The sequence below is a fragment of the Calliphora vicina genome, chromosome 1, assembly GCF_958450345.1.
Source record: "Calliphora vicina chromosome 1, idCalVici1.1, whole genome shotgun sequence".
NCBI lineage: Eukaryota > Metazoa > Arthropoda > Insecta > Diptera > Calliphoridae > Calliphora > Calliphora vicina.
In genome coordinates, this window is record NC_088780.1 from 2,004,696 (window position 1) to 2,022,986 (window position 18,291).

At 28.6% G+C, this 18,291-nt stretch overlaps 1 protein-coding gene across 1 annotated transcript; it reads left to right on the top strand.

The window, feature by feature from the left end:
• The first annotated feature begins 668 nt into the window (after positions 1–668).
• Positions 669–16,749, top strand: nAChRalpha2 (nicotinic acetylcholine receptor alpha2). Its single transcript, XM_065498642.1, has 7 exons — positions 669–905; positions 7,795–7,949; positions 8,035–8,215; positions 8,315–8,474; positions 10,090–10,663; positions 12,087–12,288; positions 16,282–16,749. The coding sequence occupies exons 1-7, from the start codon at positions 681–683 to the stop codon at positions 16,474–16,476; spliced, it is 1,692 nt and encodes a 563-aa protein (XP_065354714.1). The 5' UTR covers positions 669–680; the 3' UTR covers positions 16,477–16,749.
• Positions 16,750–18,291: the final 1,542 nt, after the last annotated feature.

The following is an 18,291-nucleotide window of genomic DNA, read 5'->3' on the forward strand; positions in this document are numbered from 1 at the left end:
AAAGATAAACAAACAATAAGTATAGAATAGAATAGAACATCAAGAAAGAAAATAAAAACAAGAACACAATCCCATACACAGATACAAATACAAATAAAAATACAAATACAGATACAGATACACATAAACTCAAACACAACAACACTTTGTATACAAAATATGTGTAGGTGTATGTGTGTAATGTTAACTATAATCGTATTTGTTTGTAAATAAAGCCCGGCTAAAACAAGGTCAAAATCATTAAAACAAAATAAATAATGCATTGCAAGTTATCTGTAAATTGTTAAGCTTTTGACATTTAAATACTCTCTAGCAATCAATTATCAAATCAAACAACAACGGCTAACACACACGTGACACTTCATAAAGTGACGTCACAAGGCAAATTTAAAAATCCTTCATAGATATTTGTAATGACGTTAGCATTTTGATATGACATTTTAAAATTGAAATTCGATTAAACGAACACGAACACTTCCTGCACACAACCAACTAACCAAACTATCAACCCACTCACTATACAATTAAAAAAAATTGTCCAACAGATGTCCAATTGTGCAACACACACCAACAACAAGAGAAACAAAAAGCAAAAATAGAAAATAAACAAATTGAATGAGATTGTTCATGTGCATGTGTATGTGCATATGTATGTGAATACATGTGTGTGATTTAGCAAAATGTCTGCTTTACACTACAAGTCGACACTTTGGTGTCATTTAAAATGGCTGTGTCTACTGGTCGTCTTCATACTACTGTGCGAAAGTGTCCAGGCCAATCCCGATGCAAAACGATTATACGATGATCTGCTCAGCAACTATAATCGTTTAATAAGACCCGTTAGCAATAACACCGACACGGTTTTGGTTAAACTGGGTTTGAGATTATCACAACTTATTGATTTGGTAAGTGATTTATTTTATTATACATATATAATTATAATTGTACATATGTATGTTTTGTTTGTAAAATGTTAAAAGTAAAATAAACAAAACAAAACATACCGAAAACGAAATTTTTAATTATTTAAAAATTAATGCGAAATTTTAAACGAATCTTATATAGTCTCTGCACAACACATTCGGAATTTAGAAAAAATTAGCTAGAAATTTGAGTTCCGACATAAAATTCAGCAAATTCTATAATTTTATTTTCGTTGAAAACAACCTTGCCAATACTTTATTTCGATGGCTAAGATTTAAATGATTTCTACGAAAAGTCCCTAAAATACAGAAAATTTTTAATTGCTTTTCATTATCGAAGATATAAAAATAATTCTAGAGGTAATCGCTATTCAACGTTTACCGAACTACATTTTTTTCAGAAAAGAACACAAAGAAGGGTAAAAGGAGCTATAACAAATTATGAACCGATATTCATATATTAGAATTATTTATATTTACTATACAGGGATGGGGTAGTGGACAAATATGGACCGATTTCTATTTACATAAAACCTACACAGAGAAAACAGATTCGTGATAGCAACCGAATTTGTTCCCAATCGAATGATTCTACCTTAGTGACCGAATTTTACACTTGTGGCTACAAAATTTTAAAAGGGGCAACAAAAGTTTGGTTGCTTCAACCGAAATTCTTCTTTATCAACTGACTTTCTGTTGATAGAACCGAAAAATTCAATGTGTTTAAGCGAATCATTCGATTGACAACAAATTCGGTTGTTACTACGAATCTGTTTTCTCTGTGTACGTTTGTGAAATTTCGTATGGCGACTGCGAATTCGTATGGCGAGTGCAAAATTTCATAATACTATCTGCAATATATTTAAAGAAATTAGCTAAATTTGGATGTTGTCTCATACTTGACCGATTTTTACCACTTTCAATACCAAATATTTCTGATCAACAGAATATATTTGGAGAAAATATCATCCCCGCATGACCTGTACTCGAGGTCCTACCACCATCATAATGATGCTGGTTGTAAACAAAAATCTGAGAGATTCGAAAACATAAAATTACATGTGTATTTCAAACAACATTTATATGATTGGTTTGAAACTATTATGACAAAATCAACAAAACTCGTAAAAGTAACATTTGAGGGCAACACCCTATTCGTATTCATTCACACAAAAATTAAAATATTTAATTCCCCTAAAGTTTTGCATTATGCAGTACTTTAGAAAATGAAATAAAGTCAGTTCAAAATAAACTTTTCATTCATTTTTATTGGATGTCTACAACAGTTAGCATACTTAAATTTATAAATCAACTCAGTGCATCAACTGCAGAACTTTTCTCTCAATATGTTGTGGGCATATAAATGGAAAGAAAATAAACAAGAAAAAAATAAAATAAAAGGAACTGGTCACCACAATGAAAATGTATGATTGTGAGTCAATTGCTAAAGTTGTAAAATACAACTGTTGCAATACCAAGAGCCGATAAAGAGATGGAGAAGGGAAAATGATTTTATCAACTCGGTTGTAGTCAATGACTGAAGGCAATTTTTACATTAAATTCTTTACTTTGGGTTTTTATTTTTCATCGACGATTTATTGCTTTTCAATTTAATATTAAACTGAAGTAAACGAATTTCTTACACAAATGGGGGCCGATTTTCTTCAAAGTTCAAAAAAGTTTTACTAACAATCGTACATACAAACAAACAAACATACAGAACTTGGCACTCAATTGATTTAGTTGAATTAAAGAAGGAAAACAATTCTGACTGGAATAAACTGTTAGAAAAACACATTCTGTTACTTATATACTATATAGCTATATACATCCATATGTATTTACACTAACCTAACAAACAATTTCAATGATTTAAAGACAGTTCAAATCTTAAACAATCAGTTTAAATATTTATGAGAAAGAGGAAAGAGATATCAGTAATAGGCTAGCTAACACAATTATAAGTTTGATATCGAATATTCAAATAGTTGAAATCTTGAATAAATTTGGGAATAACTTTCCCATTTGTTGCATATTATGATCATAGAAGATATGAAATGTGTGCTTGGACTATATGTTGGCATATGAATACGTACGTGTGTGTGTATTTAAATATATATATAAGAATATAGAACTTAACATTTTCCTGGCATTCAAGGAACTTTTGCCTAAATAACCATATTTGAGGAGATCCATAACAAAACACAATAGTTACTCTATAACGATTTTTTGGATAAACGAATAAATGTCAGTAGAATATATTTCACGTCAAGTGAACCAACTTTTAAAATCGATGTCTTCAGATCGCACCAAGATTAGACCTATTGGATAGTAATTCAGACACAATTTGACATTTCAGACATTTTGGCCTATCATGTGTTTTTTCTCATCCATGTAACATATTACCTATTGTTCTTAGCAAAATGTATCCCAAATAGTTTAAATAGATATTTCTTCAATCTTTCGAAAAAAATATATAAAAAAAATAAAACATTTTTAGTATTTTTTTCCGAAATCAAAAAATTTTTTGACTTTTTTTTCAAAATGGGCACTTTTTTTTCTTAAAATTAAGGTTAGATATTTTCCTTAAGGACCTATTTGGTCGCTTAGTGGGATGCGAGTTCGATATCTACCAAAAAAAAAAGGTTTGTAACTCAAAACAAGCAATTTTTAACTTTTTTTGCAAAATCAAAAACTTTGTTGACTATTTTTTCTATCAAAAAAAGAGACTAAAAAACTCTTAAAGGAATGGACCTAAGATTTCATTTGAACAAAAAAAAAAAATTTAAAAAGAGGGCCCATTTTGGAAAAAAATTCGATTTTGCCAAAACAAAAAAATCAAAATTGTATATCTTGAGTTACAAAACATTTATTTTGCTATATATCCCACTCGCTTCCCACTAAGCAACCAAATAGGTCTTAAAGGAATAGACCCAAGCTTTCTTTTGAGCCAAACAAAAATTAAAAAAAGGCCCATTTTAAAAAAAGTTAGATTTTGAAAAAAAAAAAAAAAAAAGTCAAACATTGCATATTTTGAGTTACAAAACATTTATTTTTATAGATATCCCACTCGCATCCCACTAAGCGACTAAATAGGTCTTCAAGGAAAACATCTTAGCTTTCTGTTGAAAAATTAAAAAGAGGGCCCATTTCGAAGAAAAAGTCAACAAAGTTTTTGATTTTGCAAAAAAAAGTCAAAAAGTGCATGTTTTGAGTTACAAAACATTTTTTTTGATAGATATCGAACTCGCATCCCACTAAGCGACCAGTTGAAAAAGATACAAATCTGAATTACTATCCAATAGGTATAACCTTTCATCCCGATCAGAAGACATCGATTTTAAAAGTTGGTTCACTTGACATGAAATCCCCCATTACTTATTTCAATCATGTCAATCGTAACTTGGACATATTATGGTTACCGCAATCGTATAAATAATTACTGCCACCATAACATTGTTAAAAAAAACTTGTAATAATAAATATTTACAGTAAACATGTACAACTATATTTTTTGCTTGTAGATTTTAATGTGTAAGATTGGATTCCGTAAAAAAACGAAAAACTTAAAAAGTGAAATTATTGCGTTTTCTTATGGACCTTCTCATTTGTTATCGCACTGTTGACAATTATGTCCTATGTATAGTTGATCAAACTCAAACTACATACAATCTAAGTGCACACACACATAAATACATATGTATATAGAAGTATGTATGTGTAAAAGTGTGTCAGTTTGTTTAAATATACAGTATTTTGAAACAAAAGGAATCAATTTGTTGTACAACGACAAATTGTAGACTTGAGGCAAAAAAAACTGTAATATAAAATACAAAATGACGTTAAAATATTGAAAATTCAATTTGTTTTAAGTGAGTCACAATATTTGGGGGTTCTATTTTTATAATTCCCTTTTTCACAAATGCTAACAATCAACTAACACAACCTACAAACTGTCATTCAAACACACGTTCGCATACATACATACAGACAGACCTACACTTACAACAGTAACACAACATAACATTTTAGAAAACTTTCGTGCTTGTTTTCTTTATTTTATATTATTTTCCAAAAAAAAAAAAGAAACATTACTTACAAATGTCTATAATGGCATTCTGCTGTTGTAGGAGTGTTAAAAGTTAAAGAGACGGATACAAAACGACAAAAAGAATACAAGAAACAAACAAACTAGAATGCCATATAAAATGAAAAGAAATAATGAAATGTTACTGATTATATTGACATTAAAAGTAAAATTGTAAATGGAACATCATGCTGCAAATACTACAAAATTCTACGATTACACACACCCCGTATTGCATCAAAAAATAAAACTGCTTCCACTTCTATACACTCAAAAATTGTAAGTTATAGAATAAAATTTTTATATTTTGTGGATTCACAAGGTATCCATCCAATCATGTCATATTATTATATAATGTTCTAATATTTCACAACTCACCGTTCGGTTTATATGGCTCTAAGGCGTTCGTCTGGGGTCTCAGCTGGTTGGTTACGACAACACAATAAACATATTATTTTAGAATAACTTGTGAATCCCCTAAATGTATTTCGTTTTCTATGACAATTTACCATTAGCTTTTACTTTCAGCAATTTTTCGAGTGTAGGCGCGAGGCAAAAGAATTACTGTTGTTGCCATTTGCTCTTAAGGAGGCACTTGTAAGTGCTAAAAATACAATTTTTTTTTTCAAAATCACTTTGAAATTGAAATCAAAATATATTGCTTTTATTGCTGTTATTGTGTTGTAGCTACCAGAAAAGTCAACCATTTCCTTGGAAGGGAGAGTTGCTGCTGAAGAGGGGCATACTTTCAATAGAATTATACAAATATTACAAAAAAGGGGTTCAAATTAAAATGGAATTGAAAATATAAAGATTTTTTGTAGTTTGCATTTTGTACATTCAAGGGCAAAACAGCAAAATTTTAAAACTGTTTGAATCTTTCCACCAGGTCCCCGTGCAGCGTGAATATTTAATTACAAGGAAATTTATTATTTTTCACTAGATTTTAATATAACGTGTTTGAATTTTGGATTTTCGGTCATCAAAAAATCCCCATTTTATTTGAAGTTTCGAGTCAAAGTAGCAATGTTCGAAAACAAAATTTTAAAATGAAATGTAAAAGCATCCAATTAAAAATAATTGGGGTATTCACACGGTCTACTATTTGGTCATATTGTCATAATGTCCTAATATATTATGATAGTTTAAAAAATTTTTTGTTGTGTTTCAAACAAAAAAGTTCTAAACTAATAAAACCATTTGAACTATTTTTATTGTTTTGTTATAAAATAATACTTTTTAAAAAAAACACAACAACAACTATGATAATATATTAGGACATTATGACAATATGACTAATAGCATACCATGTGAATACCCCAAGTGTTTGTATTGGTCACATTTTTGTATTATTTATTAAAAAACATTTCATAGCATATTTTCTAATAATTTCAGATGAGTTGCTTATTTACTATTTTATTTTTAGTACAATATTAACCCAGTTATATCTAAGGACAAAATTACCCAAGACCGCCAAATTATACCTTTTCACTAAACGCCGAAATCGGTCCATTATTTGACTTAGCCCCCAACCAAAAATAATAGGACTTTTTCGGTCATAAATATTTAATTTATTTGTTTGTTTTAACGGAAGTCATGTCACCTAAGTTTATGTTGTGCGGCCACATTCAATAGTAATAATCCAACCATTTAGAAATAAATTACACGAATTAATTTCATGGCGATCGGTCCATTTCTACAATTTACTTTCGAGTATGAAAGTAAATTGTAGAAATTTTAAAAGAAAATATTTTAATACTTTGGTCTGGGTATATATGGTCCGGCTTGACGAACCATACTTTCTTACTTGTTTTAATGTAGGTTAAAGATGTCCAAATAAAACTTTCAGAAATTAGATATTAGAAAATAAGCAAAGAACTTTGTGACCAAAAAATTTTTTTTATCGAAATCCGCAAATTTCAAATCACTCCTCACATTAACCCATTGGAGTTGTAACCGTTAAATATTTAAGTTTTTAATTCTCATTTAGTATTTATTATAATCGAAAACAATTTTGGTAATTTTGTTTTAAATTTCGTTTAAAAAATTTTTGAAAATGTGAAACTTGGGATTTGAGATTCATTAAATTTTAAAATTTGTTTGTTATGAATATTATAGAATGTTTATGCATCAAAATGTTATCTGAATCAAAGGACAATCAACTTTTTTAAAGCAAGTGTTGTCAGCCTGTTTTCATAAAGTTGACGAATTTCAAAACGAAATATAAGTCATCAAACGAAATTGTTACAAATTTGGTTTTTATAAATCATAAAAATTTGTTATTTGTTTATGTCAAAATTTAAAATGTTCAAGGTACATATGTTATTATTCTTTGCTACATGATACAATAATTGTAGAAGTTAGAATCACTAGGGAGAGTTTTCAATATTTAGCCCTATAAAGTCAAACTTTGATTTCGATTTTTTTCATATTTTTTTATATTTTCGTTTGTTTGACGTTACAAGAATTGTATAATTCAGAATTTATTTTCTACTGAGTGTATCTTGTATTGTTGCGTCATGCTTTGGTAAATATTTGTTTGTTTGGAAATTCAAATATCCTATAAAATAAATTTTTTTTCGTTACTTTGACGAATTGAATGAGCTAACATTTTTATAAAAACATGGTCAGAATTCACACGCAGTTTACAAAATAATCGCTATATCATTAAAATGTTTTTGAATTAAATTTGATTGTAAGGCAAAGTACATTCGTTAATTTTTTACCCAAGTCTATTCATTATTCTCTTAATATTTTGAATTTTTATTATATCTTAACATTTAGAACTTAAAAGATCAAATTCTTACGACGAATGTGTGGCTAGAACACGAGTGGCAGGATCACAAATTCAAATGGGATCCTTCTGAATATGGTGGCGTCACGGAGCTGTATGTGCCTTCGGAACACATTTGGCTGCCGGATATTGTGTTGTATAACAAGTAATTATTTTAAAGCTACAGCCACAAACAAAGCAACAAATATTTAATAGACAACATGACATGTCTGTCCTTTACCATTTTATAGTGCTGACGGTGAATATGTCGTGACAACAATGACAAAAGCCATTTTACACTACACCGGCAAAGTGGTGTGGACACCACCAGCCATTTTCAAGTCTTCCTGTGAGATCGATGTGCGTTATTTTCCATTTGATCAGCAGACCTGCTTTATGAAATTTGGTTCTTGGACGTATGACGGTGATCAAGTATGCTAAACAAAATACAATGTTATTAATACACAATTATAAGTCAATTAATTAAATAATTTGTGCAATACTTCTACCTTATATTTTAATTGTTCTTAGATTGATTTGAAACACATTAATCAGAAAAATGACAAGGATAATAAAGTCGAAATTGGTATCGATTTACGTGAATATTATCCTAGTGTGGAGTGGGATATTTTGGGTGTCCCGGCCGAGCGTCATGAAAAATATTATCCCTGTTGTGCTGAACCATATCCTGGTAAATTATTTTATGTTTAATTCATTTTACATGCTATAAAGTTTTATTGAAGCTTATAATACATATCATAACATATTTGTTCAGAAAAAAACAGAAAATATTTAAAACAAAATTATTTTCTAACTCCATATAAACCCTTAAATCTGTTTTAACAAACCAAAAAAAAATCAAATAAAAACACACATTCGAATGAATGTATTGTAAAATAAATAACCGCTTTAGTCGAAAAGTTTAGAAAATTTGAATATGTTTGTAAATTTGTTAGCGAATATGGTAAGGAAACATTTTAGTAAGCATTATCTTAAATTTTTATATGAATTTATATAAAAAACGGACTTTTAATAACGTTTTTCTTTATAACTCCTGAACTAATCGAGTCTTCATCACAATTATTTTTTTTAGACAATTTTAACAAAATTTTTAAATTTTCAAATCGCGATATTTTTACATCGGCATGAGTTTCCATTGAAAAAGTCACTGATATGACAAACATATTGGGTATATTATGTATGTGGTAAATTTCAGTAAAATTGGAGATGGTAAATCCGACTGCTGTCCGCTTTCACATGGATCTTCCCATTTATAAAATAATCTAAAAACTAGTTATTGGCATATCCATTCGAATAATGATCGTTCGATCGTTCTATTATATTAAAGTTCTTTTAATGTACATTTTCGACTACTATATGCCTCAAACTTTTGCAACAACTCTCATAACTAACAACTGTTGTCATATTAATAACATTTAAGATAAACAGAAAAATATACAATAAAATATCTTTTATGATTCTAAAATTGTGGGTGGTTTGATATGGGAGTTAAGTTTTGCTTGGCAAATAAAGTCAAATTATAACTGAAAACTAAAAAAAAAAAAAAAAACTACTGCTGTTGTGTTATTTATTTGTTTTTGTATTTTGTGTTGTTGTCATATGATGATTGAAATCCTATAGGATTTAGTGTTTTATTGAAATAGACTCTTGCTTCGGTTCTTAGCATTATACCACAACAACACAAACATACAGATACGCATACTTACATACAAACATGCAATACATGTGTAATAGATAAAAAAACACACAGAGATTCAACATGCATTCATGCAGAAAATCTCAAAATATCTACATATACATATATTTATGGATGTATCTGAATGTAGAATCATATGCAGTATATACTGTATATGTATGTAGATAATTACAGCAGTGTGTGTATGTATTTATGTTTGCATATACAAATGTATGTATGTAAGTCATATACAAATGGGATATTTAGTTTTAAACTATTTTTTTTTCAAACAGAATTTCAATTTGCAAGTACAAGTTTCTGTTTGCACTTATGTGTCTGTAAATACGTGTGTCTGATGTCAATAGCGTAACCCAACTGTCAACAGAATTCTAAATAACTTTTCATTTATACAAACATATTTATTTCAGCTTTTTGTTCAATTCTAAACCACATAACTAACTACTCACACATTCTTTTCATAAGAAATTCAAAACAATCATCAACTTTTCTTGTGTAACAACAGTTTATATAATTGTTTTACTATCTGTATTTTTTTATTTTTTGCTCTGTTTGTCTTTTAAACATCCATATTTATATTTATTTCTTTTAGATATTTTCTTTAATATAACACTGCGCCGCAAAACATTATTTTATACCGTCAACTTGATCATACCCACTGTTGGCATTTCATATCTATCGGTTTTGGTGTTCTATCTGCCAGCCGACTCGGGCGAAAAGATTGCCTTGTGTATCAGTATTCTGCTCTCACAGACAATGTTCTTTTTACTTATATCCGAAATTATACCCTCCACTTCGTTGGCTCTGCCGCTGCTAGGTAAATATTTATTGTTCACCATGTTGCTGGTAGGTCTGAGTGTTGTCATCACCATTATCATACTGAATATACACTATCGTAAGCCCAGCACTCACAGAATGGCACCCTGGGTGAGATCATTCTTTATAAAACGGCTGCCGAAACTGCTGCTAATGAGAGTGCCAAATGATTTGTTGAGAGATTTGGCAGCGAGTAAAGTCAATTATGGCATGAACTTTAATAAGACCAAATTTGGCAAGGCCCTAATGGATGAGATGAACATTAATTCGGGTAATTCAAGTCCTGACTCTATACGACGCATGCAGGGTCGAGTAGGCAATGGACTGAACAGTGCCTCGGCAACACATCGGTAAGTTTTGTTTCATATTTTCGGCTATTTTTAAGAAACACATTTTGTTGATTACAAATGGTTCCAGCAGTCATACAAAAATAAACAATTCAAATCAATCTGTGATCGCTCATATTTTATACCAAAAAAAACAGTTTTTAGTACAAAAAACTAAAATAATTTAAGTCGTTGATAACTTTGTAAATACTTATGGGGCTAGATTTTAGGGAAAATAAGCTGAATCTGTGATCACTCATATTTTATACCAAAAAAGATTTTTAATAAAAAAATACTCAAATATCTTGTAGACAAATCTGTATAAACAATTTGATACTTTTTTAAAATATGAATATTAGGGCGGTTCGATTTGTAGAGACGCAAAAAAATCGCCCAAGTGACAAGGAAAATCGTATGTTCCTTATTTTCAAAAAATTTGGAGAATTTGACGAAGCATATTTTTCTAAATTTGTTTATTACGGCACATTTATATTTATCATACGCTGTAAAGTGACAAAAATTGTGATTTTTGAAATTTTTGTATTGGGACCTCCACTCCATGGGGTTCCCCAAATTTAGTGGGGGTCGGTCATTGTCATAGATTTTAATCATTTGAGACATATCTGTATGTATTATAAAAAATGCCCATAAAATGTATTTTTTTGAAAATTCAAAATTGACGGGTGTTCAAAAGTGAAAAGGGATATTGGTACTTTTTCTCCTAATGGTACTTTTATAATATTATAAATTATTAAACTTATTGACATAAAAGTTAGCTAATGTGCATCAGAGTGAAGTTACAATTAAACATAGGAAGAACTAATGGTTCTTTTTCGTTTTTCTAATAGTACTTTTGGATTATTTTATAATAATGTACCCAGAAACGTGAGCACATATGGTACGTTTTTCGATAATCACTTACGAAGGCAAACATTAAGTAAAATACATTTTTTTAAAAATCCTTTCATTGTTTTATTATGATTAGTGTAGCGAAGCGAATTTTGAAAAACGCCTAGTGGTTGCACATTTTATTTGAAGTTTTATGTCATAGTTACTGTTGCCAGATCGGCATTTTGGCGATTTTTTTATTGAAAAAATGTCAAAGCCAAGATAAGATTAATAAAAAAAAAAGTAAATCATTTAGGCAAACAGTTACTTCATAGATTTCCTGATATACTACGACAGCTTTTTCCCGATATTGATCCAATTTTGTAATTTGATCCAATATCAAATTACAAAATTTTAAAATTTTCATTGATTTTTTTTCAAATTCCTAATTTTACTCAAAACTCGAAACTTCGAAAAAAAATGTGCTACCTCTAGGATTTTAATATTTCCTAGATAAAAAAAAACAAAGCATTTCGATTGTAATTTATAAATTGTATGTTTGTTTTAACAAAGATTTTAATCTGTAATTATTTGTTTTTATTAAATATTCAAATTGTAGATTCAGTGGCATGATGGGCGTATTAGGTGGTGGTCTTAGCACTCTAAGTGGCTACAATGGATTGCCTTCTGTACTCTCTGGCCTAGATGATTCATTGAGTGATGTGGCACCGCGTAAAAAATATCCCTTCGAGTTGGAAAAAGCCATACACAATGTCATGTTCATACAAAATCACATGCAACGTCAGGACGAATTTAATGCAGTAAGTATTTAATCAAATCCAATAATAAAACTTATACTTATCTATGTGCTACGTACTACACATCCACATGTACAAAAAGAAAATAATGAATTGAGTATGACTAGATACATATTTTGAACGTTGATTGAAATTTTAATTGAACTTCTCTCTATTTTCTATGCAAATGTTCACAACACAGTAAAAACTCAGCAATTTTTTTTTAAATAATTCTTACTTAATATGAAAAAAAGATGTCCTGCTGATAAAATTAAGTAAATAATTCGAGTTTTTACTGTTTGTATAATTGTTATAGTAACAATGTGTCTTTCCATTTGCTGGAAGGTTTATATTTATCAAAATTTTTCTTTATTTTATTCCTTGTAATAATTTGAAGGACTGACTGACTGACTGAATGACTGCACCGCACATAGAGAAACCACATATAAAGGAAAGGAAACGGAATGACTAAAGTAGTAGTAGTAGTGGTTAGTGTTTATGAAGTATTTGCAACAAAAATAAAAAACAAAAAAGAGAAAAAACAAATACTGGTTACTATTTTACTACAGTTTCTGATTGTCTAGGATTCTGGCATTACTACACAGTACACAGTACACAAACACTTGTACATATGTATGTATATGTATATGGATATGTATTTACACTGTGTATATGGTGGACAATGCACTGAGAAAAAATAATCTAAATACAAGTTTATACAATTTTAATTAACAACACCAGAAGGAGGATGGATGATGGCGACAATGATTACAAACAAATGGATTGATATTGATTGAATTTTAAAAAGCATTAAATTAAATATTTATGCTGTAGTTAGTGGATTTTATATTTTAATTTCTCTCTCTCTCTCTATATCTCTCTGGCTATTCTCGTTTATCAGTGTATTTATCGATTGCAATCGAATGAATGTATCTGTATGCGAATGTTTGAAGTATATTTGTATACTTTTGGTATTCGGCCTCGTTTTAATCCGCTTTTAATTGCTTTTGTTTCACTTGATTGGCTAACAATTTATTTGCTTTACACAACAACAACAATCGCTACAGCAAAACACTAGGGATGTCCCTCAAACATGGCCAAAATTTTTCATGTTGAAAGCTATATTAAGGAACAGGGGAAATGTAACAAAAAATAAATAAAATAAAAACTGAAACTAAAAAGTAAACACCAACTAGAGATGACTTGTGTAGTCCTATATATAAGTAGAAGAGATTTGTAAGCAATATGTCAATCATCAATATGATGACTGACAGGCAGCCGTACTGAAAAGTTTGATTAATTATGACCATTTACGTTACAATTACAGCAAAGGAACCGTGCTAAAATATATACACTGCATATTGAGCATGAGATGATTTTAAAGTGACTTTTATCACTTGAAGTGAACTCAAACATGAGAATAAACAAACATTTATTTTATTTGCTACACAAGGTTGTCGGTAGTAAGTAATCTTCCACTCTTTTTTTCCACTTATTCATCTTTCTATCCATTCATCCAACCATCCATCGAACCAATACAGAGAACATGTTTTATCATGCATAAATGAATATTCTTCTAAATTTTTCATTACAACATTGAAGATGGGGGGTGAACGATGTAATATAATGTTTTAAACATTAAATACGAGTACATATTTGTATTTCTTTATATAAGAGGTTTGATCAAATTCATTTAAACTTTAAAAAGTTTCTTAAAAATCATCATAAAATAAAAACTAATTACTTAAACTTATACCTTTCTAATTAGTAGACTTTAAAAATAAAAATGTTGGTTTTGGTAAAAACCTATATTCAACATTTGCTTTACTGGATAAAGAAGCAATCGCTTTTGAAACGTCTTTAATTTAATATAGATATCGTCTGTGCACAGAACTCAGTATCCGAGATATATTCAAACATAATTCCAAAAAAACAAAGTAGTCGTGGTGTTTCTTTATCATATGTATATCAGCCATTTATTAACCGATGTTGTTCTTGAACGTAAATCTGATACATTCATACAAGACATGGGTTCATCCGATATCTGAGACCTTCGGAAAACATAAGGACAGACCGATATTAATTTAACAACTATAGTATCTATAAGAATCCAGAAAATATGCTTTATATGATCGCATGTTAACATTATAGAAATCATCAATATTACTACCATGGCCCTATACAAAAAACATGTCATAGACTGCAATCCGCTCGGCAGCCGACGAAGAAAAAATCACACATTTAAGCGACAAATTGAAACGAAATATCCCAATTACATATTCTATATTTCGAAATAAAATAAAACCCTTAAAAAACTGTATACTAACATTTTACAACAAAATATAGTTATTTTATACTACATAGAAAAAAGTTTCAACATAAATATTATGATTTGATTTCATTGATTTCAATTCATAACATTTATAAATAATTTCTTAAATATTAAGATTTTGTTCATATTTTATGTTTTCAAATTAAATCTAGAAGGCTTGAAAAATATAATTTCAATTTCATTTATATTTTTATGTTGTTGAAAAATGTTTGAAATTTTTCTTGGAAATTTTTTTATTTATTTTTATGATTTTCAGCTACAAAATGAGCCAATATGCGCGAAAATGATTCAATTTTTTTAAGGGGATGATATGCTTTATGTTTATTTATATTTTATTATGTTTAATATTTTCAATTTTCAGATATTTTTGATTCATCTTAAAATATTGGCCAATATATGGCTATTATGCAAATAGTTTTGAATTAATTCATTAGATAATGCAATTATAATTCAATTTATTATAAAATATTATTAAATTTATGCAAAAAAAGCAAAAATTTCCGTCATGTACAAATTAATAATATTTATGAACATGTTCTTATTCTGAATGAAAAAAGTTTGGGAAAAAAAATCAAGTTCGATTAATAATATTTATTACAAAATTCATTCCAATTATGAATTTCTTTTTTCTGTGTAGTTTCTCTATGAGAAAATAATGAGAAGTTGATCAAATCTTTTTGCTTGTATTTTTGTTTCAAAATTTCTAAAACAATCTATGCTTTATTAAATAACGTATAGTTTATTTATTTTAGCATAAAGAGTTTCGTACTTTAATTCTTAGGGCACTGCTACACGTTCGTATATATTGTGATATTTGGATCGCGATCCATTGTAACGGATCACGCAAAATTAGGTTATTCTGCGATTTGGATCGCGATCCATCAATACTGCATGCTACACGTTCCATAAATAACGAGATACTGGATCGCGGTCAATATATATTGAACGTATAGCAGTGCCCTTAGGTAGACATTTAAATTAGCTTTTATTAAATTCAAAGTTTACATTATTACTCTTTTAAAAATGAGTCCCAAATAAAAAGGTGTTGAAAACATTAACAATGTTATGAAGCTTGTCAAAAATTATTTTATTTTATTTTATTTCAAATTTTATTGAAAAATATTTTGTAGAAAATTTACGACAAAATGTCTACTTAAAAGAATATCACTTGATTTTGATATCAGACTTGATTATAATAAATCTAATAATGGCAGTAAAAATATATTCTTTAATTTAGAATTCTTTAATATCTAGACCCTACTGTAACACTTTAAAAAATTACATAATACAGAGCCTTTTAAACATAATTTTTGTCACGAAATAATTTTGTCCAGCGAAATTTGAAATCCAACATTATTGTTTAAAAATTAAAACACAAATTTAGTTAAATTACGATCCAGCCTCGTTTGATTATTATTATGTGCGTATGAAGGTTTGTGGGATTTTGTGTTGACTTTTTTTTTGTTTTAATCTTCTATAAGACAAACAAAAACGAACTCTGACAATGAAGCGTTAAATTGGTTTTCCATTAAAAAAAACTAAAAATTTTCAAACAACAAACGCAAAGATTTAAACTTTTAATATGTTTTTCATTTCTATCCTTAACATGAGAAACTTTAACTATTTAGTAATTACTCTCAGCTCTTATTTACTTACGCTTTACATTATTCTTGTATTTTTTTTAGGAAGACCAAGATTGGGGCTTTGTGGCCATGGTTTTAGATCGTTTGTTTTTGTGGATTTTTGCCATCGCTTCGTTAGTGGGCACTTTCATGATATTGGGTGAGGCACCTTCCCTATACGATGATACCAAACCCATTGATGTGGAACTATCTGTAATTGCTCAACAAATTTACAATCTAACTGAAAAGAAATCCTAAATGTTTTCAACTTCACAAAGCAAACAAAAAAAAACATCAATAATTATTAAAGCAACAACAACAACAAATGGCAACCAAATGTTAACAGTAAAATATTTATAATTTTAAGTAAACCACACACTGACACTCAACACAATACAATGCAACACAACACTATTTAGATACACTTCTTAAAACAACTTAAATATTAAATATTAACTAACACAAAAATAAAAACAAAAACCAAACAAAATTAACAAAATGCCAATAAAAAAATGTTTAAACAAAAAAAAATGTTCCATTTTGTGTAGTTTTTATCTTTCATACTCGAATAACAAAACAAATTGTGGGGAATTTTTTAAGCAATTCTCTGTCATTCACTGCAACTGAGTTAGTTTCACTTGCATGTGGAAAATGACAAAAATTTTTGTATACAACAAGAATTTAACATGAATACTTAACAACAACTAACAGCAACTACGACTACGACTACAACAACCACATCCATGAACAAGAACAACAAAAAGCTGGTAAGTTTAGAAAGTATGTTGAAATTTTTGAGAATTATTTCATAACCAAGGTAATCATTTAGAGAAAATAAAAATCCTAACAACAACCCAAACAAAAAAACAAAACAAAACAAAAAAAAAGATACCGAAACGACAACAAAAAAGCCACTAAAGTTCTTTTAGATGGAAATATGCAAAATATGAACAAAAAAAACTGTATACAGTGTCGGTCAAAACATATTGCACTAAATTGGCGTTAAAGTTATTACCAGGGAAACCGGAAATATGCTCTAAAAAAAGCGTTTTAGGCGCTTTAAATATGCAGTTAGAACTTTAAAATATGCTCTTAAAATTTAAAAAATATGCTCTTAAAAAAACAAACTTTTACATAATTTTTAACCAAAAAAAATTTACTTAAATTTTCAAATAAAAATCGTTGTCTATTGGATCTGAAAACATTTTTATACATAGAAAATGTTCTTTCGACATCAACTGATGTTACAGGAGCAAATTTAAAAGACAATATTTCTTTAACATTTAGAACGGTTAAGTTTGAATTAGAACTAAAATTTGATATTTAGATGGAGCTATTATTAAAATAGTGCTTATTTTATATTAAAACAAATAAGAGAGCTATATTCGGCTGTGCCGAATCTTATATACCCTTCACCTAATTATACTTCAAAATAAAAAATTTAAATATTTTTAGGTGAACAACAATTTTTTTCAGTTTTTTATTTTTTTGGAAAAAAAATTTTTTTTTTAGGTGAACATTTTTTTCCAGTTTTTTCATTTTTTGGATAAAAATTTTTTTTTTTTGGTGAAAAGACATATTTTGAATTTTAAACAAAGGAAGTAAAAACCTGTAACACAACAGCGAAAAATAAGTAAGACAAAATTTGTTTTTGATAAACTCAAAATATGCTATTAAACAGTAAAATATGCTCTAAAAACGCAAAATATGACATAAATATACTCTTAAAACAAATATATGCAAAAATATGTATTTAAGGGTTCGACAAAATCGAATATTTTTTAAATTTTATTTTAAGATTTTATGCGATTTTTTTAAAGACAACAAGCAAGAGAGCTATATTCGGCTGTGCCGAATCTTATATACCCTTCACCAAATTATACTTAAAATAGTTTTTTTATTTTTTTTAAAAAAAGTTTTTTTTTAATTTTTTATTTTTAAAAAATCTTTTTTGGGGAAAAATAATTTCTGACAAAAACATTCCAAAAAATATTTTTCCGATTTTAACCCCTTGTAGGGTCCAACTTACCATGGCATTATATATGTCGTTGAACAGGTCTTTGAAATATCTAT

What these genes read in the sequence shown, in the direction of transcription:
- nAChRalpha2 (XM_065498642.1), top strand. Translation starts at nt 681, where the DNA reads ATGTCTGCTTTACACTACAAGTCGACACTTTGGTGTCATTTAAAATGG. An exon ending in GGACGTATGACGGTGATCAA is followed by an intron (nt 8,216 to 8,314) that starts GTATGCTAAACA and finishes AATTGTTCTTAG; the next exon opens with ATTGATTTGAAACACATTAA. An exon ending in AGTGCCTCGGCAACACATCG is followed by an intron (nt 10,664 to 12,086) that starts GTAAGTTTTGTT and finishes TTCAAATTGTAG; the next exon opens with ATTCAGTGGCATGATGGGCG.